General features: G+C 41.0%; 3 protein-coding genes across 5 annotated transcripts in view; all 3 read left to right on the forward strand.

Annotated features, from left to right (window-relative positions):
- Positions 1-2,639, forward strand: part of LOC123519305 (protein stum homolog) — a 17,392-nt gene extending 14,753 nt beyond the window's left edge. The window contains exon 4 of the mRNA XM_045280475.1: positions 1-2,639. This exon is cut by the window's left edge and continues 294 nt beyond it. The gene's annotated coding sequence lies outside the window, so the exon portion shown is untranslated.
- A 3,314-nt stretch (positions 2,640-5,953) lies between these two features.
- Positions 5,954-24,152, forward strand: part of LOC123519306 (protein transport protein Sec24A-like) — a 37,366-nt gene continuing 19,167 nt past the window's right edge. For 2 of the 3 annotated variants that reach the window (XM_045280477.1, XM_045280479.1), the window contains exon 1: positions 20,446-20,590. The gene's annotated coding sequence lies outside the window, so the exon portion shown is untranslated. Of the gene's footprint in view, positions 6,078-20,445; positions 20,591-24,152 lie in introns of those variants that run through there. The other variant, XM_045280478.1, reaches the window with a different exon arrangement.
- LOC123519307 lies at positions 14,566-18,327 on the forward strand. Its single transcript, XM_045280480.1, has one exon. It carries the CDS (start codon positions 15,045-15,047, stop codon positions 15,669-15,671), a length of 627 nt encoding a protein of 208 aa, XP_045136415.1. The 5' UTR covers positions 14,566-15,044; the 3' UTR covers positions 15,672-18,327.

The raw sequence follows: 24,152 nt of genomic DNA on the forward strand, positions 1-24,152 counted from the left end.
CCGCGTCACGAGATGAGATTCTTGGATCGTGATCTCAAACTCTTCGGCGTCTTGTCTTCACTACTTTTCAGAGGCTCTTATGCAAGTTGTTATTGGTTTTCAAAGTGGTATTCATGATTTTATTGATGGTTCATAAAGGATTCTGTATTATCAGCAGAAGGAAAACACTCGTGTGAGCCGCTGTACTTCAAAAGTTCTCCTCTGCACCTCTGCAACTTTTTTAAATGCTCTAGTTGAAGTAACATCGGTCTTCCAGGATCTTTTTTACAGTTCTAATGACAGATTAATAAGATTGCTATAGTATGAACAGTAGAAACACTCTTGAGAACCCGGTTAATCATCTTTGTAGCCTTTGAAAATAGTCATGGTAAGAAAGCAAAGCTTTTCTCAATAAAGGATTAATTATTCACGTTTTCTTTTAGAAATATTTGAGACTCCAGAGGGTTTCAGAATACGAATCCTTGCTCATCTCGACCTCATGACCTCACCTTCATTTATTTTTTTATGTACAGTGACCTCAATAGTGTTTTTTTCGTGTGATGATTTTGTATACTCAAGATTTGTTATCGAGTTTCATTAATTTCCATGTTCTCTTTGTGTATTTGAAATATTTATGTCGTTATTTCTATATCTTCATTAGTTTTCATGTAAATTTTAAACTTTTCTTGTATAGTTATTTTCAACTTTGTATTTTCCTCTATTGTGTTTCAGGTATTTTCTTCTCATTCCTCCTGAGTTATTTGTCTTGCGCTCTCGTTCATTCACAGCAACATTTTTATATTATTTTCCTTAACAATTCGTGCCCTGTATTCCTACTTGATTTTTCGTATTTCTGTATTCATAAAGGTTTTTCAGTCAATGATTTTCACCTGTAGTTACACCATCGATATATTCTTCAAGGTCTGAGTGCCGAAGTTTCCTCACCACAGTTTCTATAACCACCTGTATTTACTACTTCTCACCCTCTACTCATAAGGTTTCTGCATCCATACTTTCCATACAATTTTATAAAGTCCTTAAGATCTATCAACATTTCCTCAACACGGTTTCACTAACTACCTAAACGGACCTATTCGTATCATTTGCAAGACTCCTTGTGTCTGTATCTCCACAATGATTCTTGCATCAACGTGTACTATATTCCCAAGGGTTTGTACTTCCCCGTGTTGTTCTGTCCACCTTCACCTTCCTTTGTATTTTGTCCAGGGATCTTATGGCCCTGTTTTATCCTTAGCATCCAGTATTTATATATATTATACCCTGCATTCTTACATTTTCTATCTCTTAAGCATGCGTTGTATATGTAGTAGTGTATGTTTATGTATTTCTCTCATTTTTTCATTAATTGTGAGTGATTTAACATTTTTTTTATATGTATTAGTGTTGTTATAAAAGAGATAAATTTATTTCCGATGCATTTATAGGGTAGACATTTCTTTTGTATAATTGATGCAAGGATTACAACAAATGTTTATATTTATCTTGTGGTACCAAGGCAAATGGCTCTCTGCTACTTTTTGCCTTTGTAACGGCACCCTTTCTTGTCTCTCCCTTTCCCTCCCTTATTACTTTCTTCTCTTGCCTTATTTTACAAAAGATATATTCTATCCTTCATTATTCTGTTTCTTTTTTTTCTATTTTTCTCTTGCGATTCTGGAGACAACACAACACAACACAAAACAACAGAATATAACACAACACAACACAACATAACACAACCCAGCAGAATACAACACAACACAACCACGTCCCAAGCACTGTGATCCCTTCCCTACGCATTTTGAGGTCTCATTAATACCTTTAAGGCACTTTAGTGACAGTAAAGCAGTAAAGCGTGTTTCAATGGTTATACTGAGAGTTTCACATTCTCATTTCGAAACCAAAAAATAATATGTGAAAATAATAATACTCAGTGGTGTTTTGATATTGATACTGACAGGTCCAATAGACAATCAAGCTAACCTCTGTCAAGCTAGGAATATTTTCAATGATATAAGACTGTACTGATGGTATGACAAGAATTCTACTAGAGAAAAAGAGCCATGAAAACCACACGATGATAATAATTTCTCTGTAGCCTTTCAAAAATATCCTTAATGAGAAACCCAGACCTTTCAAAATACGAGTCGTGTGTTAGCCCAGTGTCCTGAATTGACTCCGTAGTAACGACCTGAAGACTTCATTAACCTCTATGTTCACTGCACCTGTTGCGTTTTGTTATTACTCGCACTTGAGTCTGATGAAAGTTGTCAGCTGATACACGAAGCTTCCTGTCACCTGCCGGTCTTGTCGCCTACACACACACACACACACACACACACACACACACACCTTATACTGCCTATGGATAAGTACATGGCATTATTATTATTATCATCATTATTATCATTATTATATTATCATTATTATTATCATTATTATTATTATTATTATTATTATTATTATTATTATTATCATTATTATCATTATTATTATTATTACTGCCATCACTATTACCATCATTATCATTACCATTGGTGTTTAGCGAAGAGTATAGGACTGTTCTGCCCGTGCATCCCTCGCCACTCCTGCCGCAGAACACGCCGGCGGGAAGGCAGGGACTATAATCACTCTATGAATACATCACATTGTTTTGTAAATGTGTCTCTCATTAACTTCCTCCGTGTGTGTGTGTGTGTGTGTGTGTGTGTGTGTGTGTGTGTGTGTATTTCAAGGTTTTATGCATCTTCGTCTTTCTCCTCTTCCTCTTCCTCCTCTTGTCATTATTTTAGCTGCAGTAGTAGTAGTAGTAGTAGTAGTAGTAGTAGTAGTAGTAGTAGTGTGTGGTGTGGTAGCAGTGGTGGTAGTAGTAGTAGCAGCAGCAGCAGTAGTAATAGCAGCAGTAGCAGTAGTAGTGTAGTAGTAGTAGTAGTAGTAGTGGTGTTGTTGTTGTTGTTGTTGTTGTTGTTGTTGTTGTTGTTGTGGTGGTGGTGGTGGTGGTGGTGGTGGTGGCAGTAGCAGTGGTGGTGGTGGTTGTTGTTGTTGTTGTTGTTGTTGTTGTTGTTGTTGTTGTTGTTGTTGTTGTTGTTGTGTGGTGGTGGTGGTGGTGGTGGTGGTGGTGGTGGTGGTGGTGGCAGCAGTGCAGCAGCAGCGGCAGCAGCAGTTGGTGGTGGTGGTGGTGGTGGTGGTGGTGGTGGTGGTGGTGGTGGTGGTGGTGTGGTGGTGGTGTGGTGGTGGTGGTGGTGGTGGTGGTGGTGGTGGTGGTGGTGGTGGTGGTGGTGGTGGTGGTGGTGGTGGTGGTGGTGGTGGTGGTGGTGGTGGTGGTGGTGGTGGTGGTGGTGGTGGTGGTGTGGTGGTGGTGGTGGTGGTGGTGGTGGTGGTGGTGGTGGTGGTGGTGGTGGTGGTGGTGGTGGTGGTGGTGGTGGTGGTGGTGGTGGTGGTGGTGGTGGTGGTGGTGGTGGTGATGGTGGTGGTGGTGGTGGTGGTGGTGGTGGTGGTGGTGGTGGTGGTGGTGGTGGTGGTGGTGGTGGTGGTGGCGGTGGTGGTGGTGGTGGTGGTGGTGGTGGTGGTGGTGGTGGTGGTGGTGGTGGTGGTGGTGGTGGTGGTGGTGGTGGTGGTGGTGGTGGTGGTGGTGGTGGTGGTGGTGGTGGTGGTGGTGGTGGTGGTGGTGGTGGTGGTGGTGGTGGTGGTGGTGGTGGTGGTGGTGGCAGCAGCGGCGGTGGTGGTGGTGGTGGTGGTGGTGGTGGTGGTGGTGGTGGTGGTGGTGGTGGTGGTGGTGGTGGTGGTGGCAGCGGCGGCAGGTGGTGGTGGTGGTGGTGGTGGTGGTGGTGGTGGTGGTGGCAGCAGCAGTGGTGGTGGTGGTGCAGTGGCAGCAGCAGCAGCAGTGGTGTAGTAGCAGCAGTAGTAGTAGTAGTAGTACTAGTAGTAGTAATAGTAGTAGCAGCAGTAGTAGTAGCAGCAGCAGTAGTATAGTAATTTACCATATACCCTCAAATAGATAAAAATAAATCGTGCATCTATTCCTCATATAAAATAATAAAATATATATATGCCGCCGCCTCCTCCTCCTCCTCCTCCTCCTCCTCCTCCTCCTCCTTCTCCTGCGCCTCCTCCTCCATCTCCTCCTCCTCCTCCGTGGGTGTGACAGACGCTACAGATGACGTCAAGACAACACAAATTCTGATGGGCGGAAAGGGAGACGGAAAGGGGAGATAGTCGTTTATAACCTTGCCGGGGCTGGGCGGGGCGGGGCGGGGCGTGGGAGGGGAGAGGGAGAGGAGGAAATAACGAGGAGGGAAAGGGGAAACGTGGGCAGCTGCGAGGGGAAAGAGATAGGATGGTCGTAAACTAGATTTGCCATTTATAAGGTTATGGTGGTGGCGATGGAGGAGTATATAGGTGATGGAGGAGGAGGAGGAAGAGGAGGAGGAGGAGGAGGAGGAGGAGGAGGAGGAGGAGGAGGAGGAGGAGGAGTGGCGGGAAGGGAAAGAAATTAAAGAAGGAAGATATTACACACACACACACACACACACACACACACACACACACACAGAGAGAGAGAGAGAGAGAGAGAGAGAGAGAGAGAGAGAGAGAGACGGAGAAGGGACGGAATGAAAGAAGATATTAAAAAGAGGAGAGGAGAGAAAATGAATTATTGTGTGAAAGATGAATGAATGAGAGAAGGGAATGAAGGAGGGAAGGAATATCGAGAGAAGATCATGTGCAAAAGGGGAAGGAAAGGAGAGGAAAGGATAATTTAATAGACGTAACTCGTAGACAGAGAAATGAAAGAGGGAAAGAGAGAGATAAACCACTAGAGTATAGAATGAGAAGTGTAAGAGTGAAAAGGAAAGAAATCTGAATCAAAACAGTTTGTGGAATGTGAAGAGGAGGAAGAGAAAGAAAGAAAGAAAGAACTGAATAGGGAAGGAAGGAAGGAAGAAAATGAAGGAATAATGAGGAATAAAAGAAAGAAACAATTAGACACGGAAGAGAGGAAGAAAAGGAATAAGTAAGACATGAAAGAAGGAAAGAATAACGTAAGGACAGCATGTACATAAATGGGGAAGAGGAGGGAGAGAAAGAAAAGAATAACTGATACAGAAGGAAGGAAGTAAGAGGTAATGAAGACATGAGAGAAGGGAAGAATAAACAAGACAAAGGAGTACAACAACAACAACAACAACAACAACAACAGCAACAATAATATAACAATTCCAGGTTTACTTGCTTCGAATATCTCAAACACCTGCTTCGAGAGGATCAGCGAATGAGACTTCCTTTCTTATATCATCCTTCAAATGGTTCCTAATTACCCAGCTAGCACAATTAAGCTTTAGTTTTTGTTCTGCCTTTCTTCTTTATGTATGAGGGGAACTGGCCAAGAGCAACAAAAAACTATCTAAAAAGGCCCATTGAGGTAACAGTCCCCAAACAAGGGCAAAAGAGTTAGCCAAATGTATAAGATAAATGTTTTGATTTCCTTCGCCTAGTTCTTCAATGCGTCCCTCTCTCTCGAGTACTTTTTCGTCATTGACCACAGAATTTGTTAGGTTCTCATGGTTACTATCAAACTATCAGAATATTACTAGCATCATGAAAACACACTTGAAAAACTTATTATAATTTCCACGAGCGACTCTTAAAAGTTGTCATTATTGGCTTACGAAAAGTTTCAGAATGTGGACACAAAGTTTTGACAGTTTTCTTGTGTCTTCCTCTCTCTCTGCCAACCTATAGTAACTTTCAGGAGCGACTCTTAAAAGTTGTTAATATTAGTCCACGAAACGTTTCAGAATGCGGACACAAGTTTTGACAGTTTTCTTGTCTCTGTCCCCATCACCACCTGCTTCACAACAAAGCTTCGGCACTTCTCCCCCCCGACCCCCCTCCGCCTTCCCTTCTCCCGCCGACACTAGTCAAGGAAAATGGACTTACTCTATTTCGCTTGTTGTCTTTCCTGTGTCGACTGCCGTGATCGTCCGTGGAAACATTTATTGCCAACTGTGACGGTAAAAAGAAAACGAAGCCCCGACTGTTTTGTTCGTATCTCTCCGCTGCAAATCTCCATCAAGTCTCCTCACGTCCTGGTTGATAAGGTTTGTGCCCGCGACTAAAAGGTAGTATTTTGAAACACTTCCGCGCCACAACTCGACTACATTCAAAAGTTCTATCTAGTTGAAGTTACACGGGTTTTTAAGAACACTTTTTCGGTTCTACTTGTAGTGACAGATTGAACAATATTCATACATTATCATCATGAGAAATACACTTGAGAACCCGGTTTATCATCTCTGTGGCCTTTGAAAATATATTCATGGTGAGAATGAAAGGTTTTTAAGGGTATTTTCTTGTGATTTTAGGGACAGATTAACAATATTCATACATTATTAACAAGAGAACCCTTAATTAAGAACGCGGCTTATCATCTCTGTGGCCTTTGAAAGTACTCGTGGTGAGAGAGAAAGAGAAGCGTTTTAGAATACAGTCCTGATGTGCGTGGCTTGTGGTGTTACTGCTGTGCCCGATGTTGCTACTCCTGCAGAACCAAGGAGGGTTGACAAGGACCATGACTTGACTTCTTCACTCTCCTGCGCAGTCATTGTTTTGGTGTCTGTTGTTATGACAGGATGAATAGTTTTATTTGGTGTTGTAGTCACTAATTAATTTACTGTTCCTCTACTTTGTTTTGGTGTGCAAGGGTGTGTTCATTGATTCATTTGTTCTTTCCGTACACACGCTCTACTTTGTTTTGGTGTGCATAGGTATGACAGGGTGAATAGCTTTACTTGGGTGTTCAATTCACAGATTCCTTCACTCTATTCCGTATGCACCCAGTGACAAACAAGCAGGAGTCCGGTGAATAGCTTTACTTGGGTGTTCAATTCACAGATTCCTTCACTCTATTCCGTATGCACCCAGTGACAAACAAGCAGGAGTCCGGAGTGCCGATAATGGCGTCTTGTAATGCAGTGGGTGGGACTCACTACTCATGAAGGGCTTCAGTAATTATACATCTTTTATGTTCATGAATATTATCTAAACTGCCTTGCCAATTGTCTCTGTTAATTATTCAGAGATGTTGTGTATAATACTTTGAGAGCTTGTCAATACAAAGCTGTGATAGTTAAACACTTCATAAAAGTGCAGTGCCACAGTACCCGCTCGTCATCGTACTTATTCAGAAAACACCCACCTGTAACACATACATGGTGCCAACATCTCTGACTTTCCCGTGTGCATGCAGCGAGCAAGCTGACTAATTACCCAGCAACGGGAGGTCATTACCCCGCAGCAGCCTTGATGGAGGGCAGTTATCTGAGCAGCCAGCCATGTTTGTTTTAATATGAAAATAATTGACAGGGAGAGAGAGAGAGAGAGAGAGAGAGAGAGAGAGAGAGAGATCCACAACCTCCGTGCTTCTTTGACTCAGATGTAAGGGGAGCTGCTGTCATCTCTCTCTCTCTCTCTCTCTCTCTCTGTGTGTGTGTGTGTGTGTGTGTGTGTGTGTGTGTGTGTGTGTGTGTGTGTGTGTGTGTGTGTGTGTGAATAGAATATTTATTAGAATGCTCATATTTTACAAGTAAAGTATGGATCACAGTTCCGTAGTAAACAAACAGTAACAAGAATAATGATAAGAATAACCATAAGAATAATGAAAGACATACAATGTTTCTAAACAGAAAATAACAAAACGAGATAAAACAGCATCAATAATCCATCATACTGATCATTTACCTAAACTTACTGTGTGTGTGTGTGTGTGTGTGTGTGTGTGTGTGTGTGTGTGTGTGTGTGTGTGTGTGTGTCTAAGAACGACTAAGGAAGACCGACTGAGTGTGAAAGATACCGAAAATGTGCGTGAGAGAGAGAGAGAGAGAGAGAGAGAGAGAGAGAGAGAGAGAGAGAGAGAAAGAGAGGAGAAAGGGGTGGTCATGAGTGTGAGAGTTAAATCAGATTAAGGTTGAGGGAGGGAGCGAGTGAGTCAGTGAGTGAGATAAAGTTTGAGTGAGCTGAATGGAGAGCAAGCGTGAGTGAGTTAAGAGATGAATAGAGTGAGAGCGGCCGTGGATAGGAAGGAATGAAGTGAAAAGAAGCGTGAGTCAGAGAGAAATCATCCGTACCTAAGTGTGAAAGTTAGCAAAATAAATATGAGTGAGGCCTATATTTTGAAACATTCCTCCACCACATCTTCACTTCTTTCAAAAGGCTGTGTTTGAATTAACTTGTTCGTAAGGATGTTTTTTTTTTTTTTTATGGTCCTGGTGGCATGTTAAAAAGATGTCTACGTTATGAAAAGCAGAAACAGTCTTGAGAATTCTACTAACAACTTCTGTGGCCTTTGAATATACTCGTGGGAAGAGATCAAAGCGTTTCTGAATACAGGCTTGAATGAGAACAGCCATGGATTGATAAATAGAGACTGACTAATAATGAGATTGAAATTATATGATAGAATGAGATAGACAGATAAATAGATAGATAGATAGATTAGAGAGAGAGAGAGAGAGAGAGAGAGAGAGAGAGAGAGAGAGAGAGAGAGAGAGAGAGAGATGCTATAGAGAACGTGTGTGAGGGAGAGAGCGAGGTACTACACTTCCCTTTGTCTCTTTACCCATGACAGATAAGGGAAAGGGAGATGACAGGAAGGGAGATTTGAGATAGGACAAAAGAGTAAAGGGAGAGGAACAGAGGAAGGAAGGAACGTATTGTGAAGATAGAGGAAGGGAATTCGTGACAGGAGACTGTCTAGGATAAGGAAGTGGACGGATAGAGGAGTATGAAAGGGAAGTAAAGCGAATGAATATAAGCAGGAAGGATAAGGAAGGAGTGGAGAATTAGAGAGAAACAGGGTAATAAATGTTCTCTTTCCCTTATCCTTCGTTTCTTTACTTTTTCCTTCATCCACTGCCTTCCTTCAACTCCTTCCTTCTTGTTCCCTATGATCCCCCTTCGCCTGTATTCAGAAACGCTTTGCTCTCTCACCATCAATGCTTTCCAAAGGCTGTAGTTGAAGATACTCGTGTTTTTAAGAGCATTTTTATAGTTCTGGTGATGGATTGGCAAGATTTCTAGTTTATAAAAGGAGAAACTGTCTTGAAAACCCGGCTAATCGTCTCTGTTGCCTTAGAAAATTATTATAGTGAGAGAGCATGGCATTCTGAATACGGGCTTAACAACGACTTGATCATCTTCGAGAAAGGTATACATTTTACTTATCATATCTCTTTTCTTTCTTTATTTATTTCTACCATTATTTTTTCCCTTTCTCTCTTTCTTTCCTTGCTTAATCTGTATGTGGTAGCGAAGGCGGGTTTCCGTTACTGTGATGTGTGTTATATGGAGAGTAAAGAGGTGTTGTAAGGAAGATCACCAAGGAAATCCACGTAATATATAAGGATTAATGAAGAGCTTCTGAATGAGGAGAGACGCTGGATGTCAAATTAAACTAACCTACGAGATATGTAAGATACCACAGCATCTGCATCCACACATTCTGATACATTAACATACACAATTTTTACTCGCAATCGCATTTTATCAGAATCCGGAAATACCACCTTAGCTCTAAAATGCAGTATCCGTTACATCGCTTGAATAAACAGTTCACAACGGCAGGTGTGTGTCACGAACTCCACAGGTGTGCACTAATGAGGCTACACTGTGGGCCGTGCTGTGATTGTTATGTAGCCTTGACTTGATGTACATGGCCCCAATATCACAGGAGTACATGCTGGCTCTCTCTCTCTCTCTCTCTCTCTCTCTCTCTCTCTCTCTCTCTCTCTCTCTCTCTGTTTTTGTTTCTCTGCCTCTCTGTCTCTGTCTCTGTCTCTGTCTCTGTCTCTGTTTCTTTGTCTCTGTCTGTCTCAGTCTCTTTGTTTGTGTCTTTGTCCCTGTCTCTGTCTCTCTATATTCTCTCTCTCTCTCTCTCTCTCTCTCTCTCTCTCTCTCTCTCTCTCTCTCTCTCTCTCTCTCTCTCTCTCTCTCTCTCAGTTTCTTTGTCTTTTTTTGTTTCTTTATCTCTGTCTCTGTATCAGACTCTCTCTCTCTCTCTCTCTCTCTCTCTCTCTCTCTCTCTCTCTCTCTCTCTCTCTCTCTCTCTCTCTCTCTCTCTCTCTCTCTCTTTGTCTTTGTTTCTTTATCTCTGTCTCTGTCAGACTCTCTCTCTCTCTCTCTCTCTCTCTCTCTCTCTCTCTCTCTCTCTCTCTCTCTCTCTCTCTCTCTCTCTTTCTTTGTTTTTTTTGTGTTTCTTTATCTCTGTCTCTGTATCAGACTCTCTTATCTCTCTCTCTCTCTCTCTCTCTCTCTCTCTCTCTCTCTCTCTCTCTCTCTCTCTCTCTCTCTCTCTCTCTCTCTCTCTCTCTCTCTCTCTCTTCTTTCTTTGTTTTGTTTCTTTATCTCTGTCTCTGTATCAGACTCTCTCTCTCTCTCTCTCTCTCTCTCTCTCTCTCTCTCTCTCTCTCTCTCTCTCTCTCTCTCTCTCTCTCTTTCAGTTTCTTTTTTTTTTTGTGTTTCTTTATCTCTGTCTCTGTATCAGACTCTCTCTCTCTCTCTCTCTCTCTCTCTCTCTCTCTCTCTCTCTCTCTCTCTCTCTCTCTCTCTCTCTGTTGCTTTGTCTTTTTTTGTTCTTTATCTCTGTCTCTGTATCAGACTCTCTCTCTCTCTCTCTCTCTCTCTCTCTCTCTCTCTCTCTCTCTCTCTCTCTCTCTCTCTCTCTCTCTCTCTCTCTCTCTCTCTCTCTCTCTCTCTCTTCTGTTTCTTTATCTTTTTGTTTCTTTATCTCTGTCTCTGTATCAGACTCTCTCTCTCTCTCTCTCTCTCTCTCTCTCTCTCTCTCTCTCTCTCTCTCTCTCTCTCTCTCTCTGTTTCTTTATCTTTTTTGTTTCTTTATCTCTGTCTCTGTATCAGACTCTCTCTCTCTCTCTCTCTCTCTCTCTCTCTCTCTCTCTCTCTCTCTCTCTCTCTCTCTCTCTCTCAGTCATTGTTCTCTTTCGTTCCTCCAATAATTTGCTGCCGTCATCCCTGTCTCCAGCCTCACATTAGAGCAGGTAAAATCGTTCACAACTTATAGATCAAATGTAAACCAAAAGCAAATAAACCCTTTACGACTCAGTACCTATTTATTTTTTCTTAAGTTTATTTCAGAGTAACATTGAAAACACACACGCTCTCTCTCTCTCTCTCTCTCTCTCTCTCTCTCTCTCTGTAAAGCCAACGACTTTCCCTGACCACGCAATCACGAGCAAGGTCATAATAGCGGGACTCCACCCATGCCCGGTGCAGCGTCACACTCACTGACAGCTTCCCCAGTGCACGCCGCCCTGCTGTACGACACACTGGCCAGTATTTAGAAACCCTGTACCAAAGACATTACAGAACTCTTTTTAGGGTCTTTGCGCTGCACCCTTTCGTCTCGTCATGACTATTTCTAAGGCCACATAAATGACTAGCCGGGTTTTCAAGAGTGTTTCTCCTGTTAATAATGTGTAAATCTTGTTAATCTCTCACTAAAACCATGAAAACATTAATGAAAAAAAGTGTAATTTCATATATGGCGCTGTGAAAATATAGGTGTGGGCAGAAGTGCTTCAGAATATTGTAGAGTGTTGCCAGGGACTGTTGCGAGGAATGTGAGAATCATCCTTGGACCGCAGCCTTGCCTCGAAACCCGCTTGTCTCGTGTCTTTCTGAACCAACAACCCCTTTACTGCGATAGGTAACAATAATCACACTTATAAAAACCTTGCATAAAATGTTGACAAAAGCCTACTGGAAAGGGAAAAACTGTTAAAAGAAGTGAGTCATCTTTGTATGGTGATTTGCCTTCAGAATCTTGTCTCATTAAATCAACATTGTGATATACGACTCACACCACTAAAAACACTGCATGTAACGTATGAAATCTTTACAAAAAAATAAATAAATAAAATAAATAAATAGATAAATAAAAGAAAGGAAAAGGAATTGAAAGGATAGATTTGTCATTAAATGTTCAAAGACAGCTGCGGCACGAAAGGAATATCTCACTGTTGGTTGACATTGAGGAGTCTTGTTAAACTATTCCTTCTATGCTGCCTGGTGCTCATAACAGTTGCGTTTATGTTCATTGTCGTAATTCAGTCTTTTTTTGCTGTAAGTTATAATTTGCTCATCATTCATTTTCAAGGTTATTTATGTTGTACAAGAAATGATTCACAGACAAGCTAGCAAAGTATAAGTATCGGTTCAGTTGGTTACTTGAAATCCCTGTGGTGAATTTAACTGTTAAGTCAGACTGAATAGTTTGATGAAGAGGAAGGCAGGAAGTGATTCACAATAGTTGATAAGTGCAGCAGATTCATCCTTCGCTCCATTGTAGCTCGTCAATTAATATTTCAGCATTGTTGCGTAGAGTACATGAGAGTTCGATGAGCAGCAAGGCAGGAAGTGGATTACATCTAGGGTACTGGACGAGTGGGACACGCTATCTGCCACACAGGAAGTGCGAACACAAATAGAAAGTATTACGAGGAGACAAATTATGAATGAAGATAGCACAGCGTAGACAGGACTTGTCTGACCTAGACTGAGCGACTTTGAAACACTTATGCGCCACACCTCACGACTTTCAAAAGGTTCTAATTGAAGCTGCAGAATTTCTAAAAGTGTTTTATGATTCTAGTGACAAATTAACAAGATTTCTACATTATTGCGCAAATAAATCACTCTTGAGATCCCGGCTAATCATCTCTGTGGCCTTTGTACTTAGTAGTGGTGAGAGCAGAAAGTGTTCAGAATGTTGACCTTTGTTGATAAGATCTTTCAGCTCCTTCCTCTCCTACGGTCAGAACTAGTCACATCAGATCACCCATCACCATCTTACTCTGTTCACCACGCCTTGTGCTACACCTTTCACTCGGTTCACCAACATGGCTTTCTTCACTGCACCCGTAAGTCTTAATGGTTTTCCTCTCTTTACTGCGCTTTCTCTTACTTCCTTCACGCGCATGTCTCCTTTAGTACACCGACACATCTTATTTTTTTTTTAATCATCTTTTTGGTCTTACCCTATTTCCTTCTGTCCGGATCCACTTTTCCAGCATCCTCTTGCCTCTATACTCATCTTTTCCCATGACCAGACAAGCTCAGACTAGCTACTTATTCCTCCATCCTCGTCTGGTAGATGTTAACTCCTATACAGAAACTCGAAAGGGTGACTGTTCCTTGCAAAATCTGAGCCTAAGTTTTATGTGCTAACTTTAGGAGAAGCAGAGACCAACTTGTGGTATCATTAGGACTTAATATCGTAAATTGATTCCATATTTCTTCATCATCACTTGTGCTGGTAGAGGCACCTCAACATTCCCTCATTAAGCTGACTGCAGGTGTGTTCAACCACCCACACTCTCCGCACACGTGTTATTACAACATTAACCCTCGCCATCGCCACACCCACACAAATTCTCACCACATTCTTACAAACGTCCACACACACACACACACACACACACACACACACACACACACACACACACACACACACACACACACATGCACTCAGTGACATCTCGCCTCGCCAGGGTCAAGGCTAGAGCGGTTTCTATCAGAATATTAATGACCTACTCTGTGTGTGTGTGTGTGTGTGTGTGTGTGTGTGTGTGTGTGTGTGTGTGTGTGTGTGTGTGTGGCTCAGCTTCGTCTCTTGCCTTTATTTATTGCTCTTCTTCCTACGCAAACTTATGAGTACAAGCTTGTGGAATTGAATTGGTGTGCCTTCTCTCTCTCTCTCTCTCTCTCTCTCTCTCTCTCTCTCTCTCTCTCTCTCTCTCTCTCTCTCTCTCTCTCTCTCTCTCTCTCTCTCTCTCTCATATATATATAATTTTACGATTTACTTTCTTTTTTATTCATGTGATATTTTCATATTGTATTTTGTGTTTGTCTGATACCTATTAATAATGATGTTTAAAGTGATTTTGTTGATGATGATGTTGTTGTTGTTGTTGTTGTTGTTGTTGTTGTTGTTGTTGTTGTTGTTGTTGTTGTTGTTGTTGTTGTTGTTAATCATGGACTGTTCTTCTTAATCGTGGACTGCTGTTATTGTTGTTGTTGTTTTTGTTGTTGTTAATCGTGGGATGTTGTTGTTGTTGTTGTTGTTACTCGTGGGATGTTGTTGTTGTTGTTGTTGTTGTTGTTGTTGTTGTTGTTAATCGTGGAGTGTTGTTGTTGTTGCAGCAGCTGCTACTGCTGCTACTGTTCTTGATACCCTAACAGAAGCGTCTGCGGTCATCCTTACCGGCAGTGTTTCAAGTAGCATACAAAAATGTAATTTGCACCCATGACGTGCATCACGGAAGCCACCTAAGGTGTCTGTGCAAGGTGCGACACTCGCTGCATCGCGGTGGGTGGGTTGGTGGGAAGGAGGGAGAGAGGAATGTAACTGAGTAAATAGAGCAGCGAAAAAAGAAATATACTCAGGTCATATAGCATAAATAAAAGAAGAAGAGGAGAAAATATAATACTTGCTTTTCAGATTAAGAGCAAAGCCTAGACTCTACTTCAAGTCCTAAAATGTGGTAGAGGAACTGAGAGAGAGAGAGAGAGAGAGAGAGAGAGAGAGAGAGAGAGAGAGAGATAATATATACGTACGTATATGCAAGCGGATAAGACTAAGACAAATATGACACTCTCCTTGGTCCCGTTAGTGCGTGCATTAACACTGGCATCCTTAGCGGGCAGTGGCAGCAGGCATGTGAGCAGTCATCGAGACATGCAGGGGGAAAGGGAGGAGGGAGACAGCTAGTCCTTCAGCCCACGTGGCAAAGAGGAAGGATAAAAGTGATCCCAGGAAGAGAAAGCGTGACGCGGGCAGTCTAACGTGCCGATATCCTACCGAAAGAAAGGTAACTAAATAGAATAGTTCATATTTTGGAGCGGAACAACGTCAGAGCCCGCTAACTTCTTCCACTGACGCACTAACTTTCCCTGGTATATCAAAGGGAGGCGCTCGTGCCAAACTCCAGACAGAGGCGGGACAGGAGGGACGGTGCATCAAGAGTGGCAGGCAACAGTAACCTCAGTATATCAAGATGAGTGAAAACTGCCTTCACTGCCTTCTGCAGCCACAGCGCAAGACATCCTCAGGCTCCTCCTCCTCCTCCTCCATGAGGCTACGACGCCTGTCTCAGCCCACTCCCCCCCGCCAGAGGAAGCCCCCGGAAGGACTACTGGGAAAAAGGTGCAGTCTGGGACAGGAGGAGCGGCGGGATAGAGGGGGAGGGAACGACAACACCCCCAGCAGGAGGCGCCGCTCCACAGCACATCGCCGCTACACACTCACCACCCTCGCGCTCTGCCAGCTCCCCAGCGACGCCTCCTCCCCCTCCTCCACCGCCTCCTCATCCCCTACAGACTTTTCAGAGTCTTTCTTTAGGTCCACAAGGGGAGCAGAACGCAGGAGCAGTGGCGCCAGAGGCAGCCCATGGTACAACCTGCGCAGGGCGTGGTCCTTGATTTCAGTCTCCTGCTGGCGGGAGACACTGGCCAGGGAGGAGAGGAGGAAGGAACTCAAAGAAGCCAAGATGCTTGAGAGGAAAGGAAAGGGACCTAAGGGTATCTTGCGGGCACCAACGAAGTATTGCTACCACAGGGGCGTCTCGGGACTCCCCGTCACTTGTCGTGCTCCAAGTAACGAGGCGGGGAGAAACGGTGACTAGTGAAACTCGCCCGTGGAGGACAAATTGACTTATTGACGAAAGAATTGATGTAGTGGTGGCTCAGTGCTGTAGAGATGGTGACTCGTGTAGCGGAGACGGACGTGAATCTGACTGTATATGGTGATATGATGCGGAACTATTTTTGTTGTGAGAAAAGCGTGAGTGTGGCAGCCTGCTTTGCGCCGCCGCCCCGCTGCCTCATGCTACGAGTGTACTGCAAGAAAGCCAAGCGATAGTAAATACAAGGGTATTTAAAACAGCAACAGATCTTTAGATCCCAATTACACTGTTTGATTTTATTTTACTGTATTATATGCAATCTACAGTGTTAGAGAAGAAAAGTAAAAAAAATCTACTGGATAAAGGAAAAGAAGTGTGTTATCTAGAAGACCACAGTTTTTGTGAAGGAATACAAATATATGTTTGTTTTTTGTTTTGTTTTTTTACGGTAAGGCCTATAGCGCCTGTAGGCACACTTGAAGAGTGTATGGGAAGCGCTGTTCAGCTTCCGCCCATTAGTGGTCCGTGTTTATGATATGTTGGTATGGCAATGTAATGTGTAGGAAACGCACGCTATCAAGTTAGGTTAGATTAAGTCACCCCTAGCATCAAATCAAGACAAAAGTGTTATGTGCTGTACAGTATATCATTGCTAGAAAGAAAAAATATATGAAGTTGTGTTGGCATGGTGATGTGTTGTGTATATAGGTGGAGCTAGGTAATGGCAGCTCACATTGTTAAGTAAGGTTAGATTAGGTCACCTACATTTTCAATCAAGAGAAAGGTGTTACCTGTTATTGTTGAAAGGAGAGTACAAATGTATACTGATAAGGCAATATATTGTGTATATAGTACATTACTTGTGTGTGTCATGGAAACTTACTGCTAGGTTAAGTTAAATTAAGTCACCTTTAGTGTAAACCAAAAGAACAGTTTTCATTTAGTTTATTTGTTATTGTTGATTGGAAAGACTGTAAAGGTGTGTGGGTATTGTAACATGCATGTAACGCAGGCGAAGATATGTACAGGAAACTCACGCTATTAGGTAAGATTGGGTCACTCAAAAAGGTACTATCTTCTGTTTTTTATGGAAGTATAAAGGATATGTTGGTATGTTGTATTGTGTGCGTAGTGGAGGTGGGCACAGGTGTAGGAGTCTCACGGTATCGATAAATCAATAAAATGACGAAATAATGAGTCGTGAATATCTAACCGAGAGCGAGTGGCGGGAATGACCTTGTGGCGCTACGTTTTTCTTATATAATATGAGATAAGAGAGTGGAGGCGATAAACACGTCTGCCTTTAAATTAGATAATGGAGTACGTATTATTGTCAATCGAGACACTCATGTGCTGTCATCTGATTATGATAAAGATGTGTGTATGAAATGCTTTGCTCTCTCTCCACGACTATTTACGAAGGACAAAGTTGATTAGCCATGCTCTTAAGAGTGCCTTTTTATAACATAGAAATTGCGTTACCTTGCCACTAGAATAATATACCCTTAGTAATAAACAAATAGAAAAATAATAAAACTTGTAATTTCAACTAAAGCCTTTTTGAAACAATGGAGATGCGGTATAGAATTGTTTCATAATACTGTATAATATATTGAGACTTATGGTTAGCAGTAATGTCACACACACCATGTTAGTTTAGTTTAGTGTGATGTTGTAATCTAGCGGGGTTTGTTTGCCTCGTCACGCGACAACCTCCTGCAACGCATCTGAAATGTCCATGCATGTGTAGACTTGACCCACTTCACGATTCCCTCCAATAATAACAAATAATAGAGAAAAGAAAATCCAACCCCTAATATCGTACCCTGAAAAGAAAAATGATAAGTTTCGATGTAATCTCTGACAACCCTGTACACTCTTACAAAAAGAAGAAGAAGAAAAAGATATATTACTTGCTTATAATGATCCTATCTCACCTATATTTGATCCCCGACGACTTTCCCTGTTCTAGAATATATTTGACCCTTCACGACTCTCTCTACAGGACCTCGTCCCGTGTAAAAAACTTAGCTCCTATAATATGAAGTCTATTTCTGATTATCCCACTGTATTCATGCCCTCTTCATGTTTAGACTTGGAAACCGAGTCCTGAATAATAGATACGGCAACATCCTTAACCATTCATTGTTGTAATCTTACAACAGATTCTCGGGCTGCAAGAATCCTTTAGATCCCTTCTAGGCTGTTTGAGAGAGAAATTATAAGGGATCTGAAACGAAGTACAAAGTATTATAAGTTATTTGAAGAGATTATAATTTACAAGTGTACTATTCAGGAAGGAAATCAGTAGTAATATGGTAGCACGAAGCCACATGTAAACACATTTTCTTTTTATTGAAATACCGTATCCATACAATTACAGGCATTTCCTGTATCTTTATTTTTATTTTGATGTATAACGCGTGCGTCCATAGCACAAGCAGGTTTCTCTCCCTTGCCTTTCAATAACTTTGCTTTTCTTGCCTTCTCTATTGTATATAGTTTATTTACTTAGAATACATAATTATGTTCTTTTATACTCTTGGTGGTCTACATTTGTAATTATCCCTCCTATAAATTAGTGAGCATCAATCTGTTACACGTATGTATGAATTTAGCTTTTGCTGTCATCTCTGTATGTTAAACGTTATTTTATCCACAATACATGTTCTTCTGTACTCTCCTTAGTGTTATTATCTATAAACTCAGGAACATCAGTCTCTTACAAGCATGTGTGAGTATTTTTTTTTTTTTTATGTAGGGGAGAGGGCCAGCCAAGGGCAAAAAAAAAAAAAAAAAAAAAAAAAAAAAAGGCCCACTTGACTGCTAGCTCTCTAAAAAGTGGGAAAGCGTCAGCCAAAATTATGGAGCAAATGCCTCGATACCTCCCTCTTAAAAGAAGACAAGTCGTAGGAATTCGGAAATACAGATGCAGGGAGGGAGTTCCAGAGTTTACCAGTGAAAGGGATGAATGACTGAAAGTACTGGTTAACTCTTGCGTTACGGAGTTGGACAGAATATGGATGAGAGGAAGAAGAAAGCCTTGTGCAGCGAGGCGCAGGAGGAGGGGAGGCATGCAGTTAGCAAGATCAGTAGAACAGCTGGCATGAAAATAGCGATAAAAGATAGAAAGAGATGCAACATTTCGGCGGTGAGAAAGAGGCTGAAGACAGTTAGTCAGAGGAGGGGAATTGATGAGACGAAAAGCTATTGATTCCACCCTATCTAGTAAAACTGTGTGACTGGAACCCCCCTAAACATGCGAAGAGTACTCCATACAAGGGCGAATAAGGCCCTTATACAGAGTAAGCAGTAGGAGGGGCGAGAAAACTGGCGTATGTATGTATGTCTGCCCTTCTCTATTATGGAAAGACTTCTCTTCCAAGCACTAGTTATCTTCCATACCATCAGTAGTACTCCTTGTGTTGTTGTTATCTGTTCTATAAATTAGTGGGCATCAGTCAGCTTGTTTGTACAATAACCTACTAGGTATTATGTAAGGACTTCCTTTCCCTAGCGATGGAGGCCTTAATATGTATGTTAGTACTAGTAGCAGTGTTTTCCTTTCTCTGAGTAAAAGCTGGGAAATGTTTAGTCTGTCAGAAGCTTGTGTGGCATCAGTGGTGTAGCAAGCAAGACCTTTGCTTCCAGTGGTGATGACATGTTGGAATGTTTTGCATCACTAGCATTTCCTTTGTTGTTTCTTTTCTTTTCTCTGACCATCAAGAGGAATATACAGCCCGCCAAAGAAGGAAACGTATCATTATCATGACTTTTGTTCATCCTAATCGATGATGATTAAAAACTTTTGTTTTTTATCATCTCTCTCTCTCTCTCTCTCTCTCTCTCTACAAGTGGGTGAAACACTATACTGTGCCAGAAGCAAGTGTAGCTGGTGCCGTACCGACTGACCTTGACACCAATACTACCACTTTGGCCTCAATATTCTACTTGGTCACTGTTACAATCCTTTAGACGGCGCCATAACATTACCTAGGCCCTCCTTGTTACCCTCCTCATTCCCTATTTGAACAGTATCCCTTGCCCGCTTAATTTTACTAGTATCTCGTGAGGGGGGAATATTACCACTGGTTTGAAATAGGTTATAGTATCGAGACGTATTTCGAGTTACGTAGAGGTTGTAATGGTCTTAACTACCTATATACATCTGTAATGAATTCACTGTGCATTGTTCTAATTAAGGAATGTGGTAGATAAGGGAATAATGATTAAATAACCAACATAGCAGAGTGACAGGGAGTGTGTGTGGCAGTAGCTGAGCATTGTGGGTAATCTGCCACGTCTCGATCTACCTGTTAAATAATCAAATACAGTCTCTATGGTTTAGTATCTACTAAAAAATGGACAAATAATATATATGGATCCATAGTAGTAATACATCAATAACAGAGGTAGTATGTTGCATGTATAAAAATGAATGATAATTAGAGTCAAGTGAACAATGGCAACTGTATAATGTAATTAATAAAGTCGCTATAGGCACTCTTATAAACACTATTAATGCTTTTAAAAATTATGAACGACATATATGAGTTTATTAGCTTATGATATTTGTGTTAAGAAAGAAGTTTTGTGAATAGTTAGATATATGGGACTGCTGGATAAAAGAGAAAGGCGGTGACTAATAAGGCTTACATAATCAAAACTATCTCATAAAAGAAGCATAGATATTTATGAATTAAGTAATATACCAGTTTGGTATAGAAAAAAGGAGTGCATACGTGGATAGAAACATTTGGTAGTTGGATAAAAGTGAACCATGGCAACTGACTGACCATGACATCACTTCCGCCACAGCTGAGACGTGTTGTGGTGGGACTGTGATGGCCTCGGCGCCTATTTACGGCGGATTTTGGCACTTTTAGGCTAGATTTATACCACGTTCCGACACAACTAAGGTGAGTTAATGACGCGCAACACATGTGGTGGATAATAAGTGGAGAAATAGCACAGAAAGTTGAAAATGTTTCGAGTTTAAGTAAGGTGACCACTTCTCTGCCCCATATTTCTATGCCACTCTTCATTTTGCTCCTCGTAGGCTGAATTTACAGTGCTTACTACCGCAATTCAGTTTTTTTTTTAGTGCTCGAGGATACATGAGGTGGGTTATAAGTGAGGAAATAATACTGGAAGGTGAAACAGTGAGGGAGTTTGACAAGTGGTGACCTCATATTATCATGTCATTTATTTCATCTGGAGAACATTTGGCGTGTTTTGCTGAGCCTTAATCAACTGCAAACCCGTCCATGACTCCCCGGTACTGTGAAGGAAGTGTTAGTGTGAGTAAATGAGGATGAAATGTGTACTCGCATTGTGCTGGAAACTTTCTCATGTGAGTGTACATTACTGTCATATTTTTAAGGTTTTTCTTTTACGACAAGGCGGTGTGAGGCTAGTGTGCGGCCCTATCCCTTTATCAAATTACACGATATTGAAACCGTGAAAGGCGTATTTGAAATAAGTTAGATGGCAGTAATAATGAAGGGTTAATCTGGGTGGGGTTCATCTTAATTGTTCCCTTGGTGTTCTAGGAATTTTGTTACTAAGTAGTGAGTCAGGGTAGAGAGCGTGCTGCTGTAATACCCTGCCAACCGTGTGTTGGGAGGCTGTACCTATTGGAACTGTACTTCTATCTGTCCACTTGGTGGAGATTGTTACAGGGTAGTCCAAGAAGTGTTGTAGTGTAGATTGGTTTCAGGGTATTGTAATGGTTGCTGCATGGTAGGAGATGGTTTTGTGGCGAATGAAGCAGCACCTTGCATATTATAAGTTTACCCCTCTTAAGAGTAAGAGAGAGAGAGAGAAAGGTTCAATTAAAACTTATCATAGATTGGTTAATAGGTATGTATTGATATGGATGAAATTAGAAAGAAAATCAGCCTAACCATGTAGCCTGGTTGCCATTGACAGGCCTAAGAAAATTGCAACAACTTGTATTTTATATATATATATATATATATATATATATATATATATATATATATATATATATATATATATATATATAAGATACCTTTACTGTCCTAATCATCTTAAGTGTATTTATTGTATATGCTATTGATAGTGTAGGTGTGGAATCCATCTTGAGGGATATTTAAAAGTGTGCATTATGGTAATTGTGTGCTGATAATGGCACAAGTCCTGGCTACCAGTGCTGCTGTTGGTGCTGTCAGGGAACATCCACAGAGATACAGTACATGCCAACTCTTTCGTTACATGTCGCTACTGTGATCATAGAAAGTTGTCTTTTCCTTCTCTCTCTCTCTCTTCTTTTTTCTTGCATGCATGTCTTAACCTGCTAGGTAATAGTTGTAAAATTTTGATAACATGAATTCTTTAGATATTTAATTATGGTTGAGCTATTTGAACGAGACTACTGTACATATATAGTAGATGGAAAATGTAATTAGAGCATGGGCCCTAGGCATTTGAATGAACACAAGTGTGATAGCTGTGAATCTGATGAGTTGGTCAGAGTTAGTTAGGATGCAGGTAGTTCCTTAATTCCATATTTGGTAATTATATGAAGACTTGTGCATGCCATCAGCAGAATATCTCCTTGTAAGTGGTAGAGTGACAGGCTTGTTGGGCTTCTCATCTTGTAAGCTTGTATTTCACTAATTTTATTTCTTTTAGATAAACATTCTTGATACAGGTGTGAACAAAGTATTAAAAGTAGTGGTAGTGTACAGGATGTGGAAATAGACATTTTAAATATATGTAAATCAAAGACTCATAACATCCAACAGCTATACTTGGTGTTAGCTTCATGAACTGTAGTGAGGTGGTTAGTATGGTCAACTCACACCTGAAAGATCTAAAATTGAATGTGTGTGGGTGTTTGGGAATTTAGTGAGCAGTGTTGCTCTCTGGTGTGTGTGTTGGTTCATGATAGGGAATACAGGAATGATTTATGTCGTATATACTTTGGAAAGTTATAGAAAATGTGAAGTTTAGAGTAAGATGTAATGGAAAAAAATGAAATTGTATTTTGACTGGTCTGATTTCCATTTTCTTTGTCTTTCCCAGTGCACCTGACTGAGAAACGTGACAGAAAAATAGTTTTGTGATGGTGAAGCAATTTTCAAATCTAAATACCCAAAGTTGTGCTTTTTGCTATGCTTCAGTTGTGGAAATCTGAATGTTATATTGCAATTTTGGCCATACAAAAGTGAAAGGGTTTTCAGAAATTTTTTTGACCAGGTCTACCAACTCTTAACTGGTTTAGAAGGTTGTTCCTGACAGATATGAAACTAAGGATGAGGACAGATGACCAACTGAACAGTAGGCAGTGAGAAATGAGAAACAAGTGCAAGGCTTTGAATGATTATTGGGGAACTTGCAGCCAATGATTATGATAGACTGGATGGAGATGTATATTTGTATACCCAGTGAAGTCCCAATGTACGTATAATTCTCTCACTTCAACAGCAGAATTTTTAGTGTTAGTTGGTCCCAAGCTGAAGACGTACCAGCAGATAATTTTCTATAGTATTACTACTGTTGATTGTGGGTAGGTGAAATTTGGGTTAGAAATGGTGGGATCTGCAACAAATGAGAATCATACTCATGTGTTGTCTTGTTTAAAACCTCAGATTTACTGAATTGAATATGAATATGGGATGTAGCAGTGGTGGCCATGACTTTTTATATGGAATGCATCATGAGTTGCCACTGATGATATTGAATGTGTGTTTCTTAATTTTTCTATATCACTGAAAAACTATCGGATTGTCTTCATTGCATTGTACATATGACAGATTCAACTGTTTATTTTGAAAAGCACTATGAAGTGTAAGTGTTTAGTATTCCTTTAGTAAACTGAACCTTGATATGCTGAATGTTGGATGAAGTGAAGCTTCTGTCACCATCCAAACATCTCTCATCTGAATAAACAAAAGTTTGGATTAATAGACAAACTGTTTGGTGGTGAGAGACAAAGACAGGAGTGACTGAAAAGATATTAGCACTTGGTGAGGAAATTCAGTAGATCTGGCAGGTGGTTTGGTGCAAATAAAAGTTTGTTGTTTTACACTGCCAACCCACTCACATTAATGCAGTAAACACATAGTATCCTACACAAACAAAGCCTTCAGCCTGCTGGATGAAATTTGGTTTAGGGAGTGAACATCCAGCTGTTTTGATTCCCCAAACTATGTATTGGATAAGCTGGTCATCCTCAGGTTATTGAGAGATTAATATGTTTTCTTACTTAAGTGTTAAACTTTTTAAAATTTAGATTATTTTTACATTCCATTTCATATTTACATTTTGTCTTTTGATGTGATGATGGTGATGTTATGTATTATGTTTATTAACTTTGCCTTTCATCATCACCGTGATGACAGTTTGCTTTGCATTGGACTAAAAGTGTGTCTCAGTACTGTAGTGGTGAGTAATAGTCTTCTGTAGGACTTTTCATGTCTAGGAAAGAAAAGGATGTCCATTAAGTAACTATCA

The sequence above is a fragment of the Portunus trituberculatus genome, chromosome 45, assembly GCF_017591435.1.
Source record: "Portunus trituberculatus isolate SZX2019 chromosome 45, ASM1759143v1, whole genome shotgun sequence".
Classification (NCBI taxonomy): domain Eukaryota; kingdom Metazoa; phylum Arthropoda; class Malacostraca; order Decapoda; family Portunidae; genus Portunus; species Portunus trituberculatus.

Bases quoted from the DNA above. Each gene is read 5' to 3' on its own strand.
- LOC123519307 (XM_045280480.1), top strand. From the start codon at position 15,045: ATGAGTGAAAACTGCCTTCACTGCCTTCTGCAGCCACAGCGCAAGACA.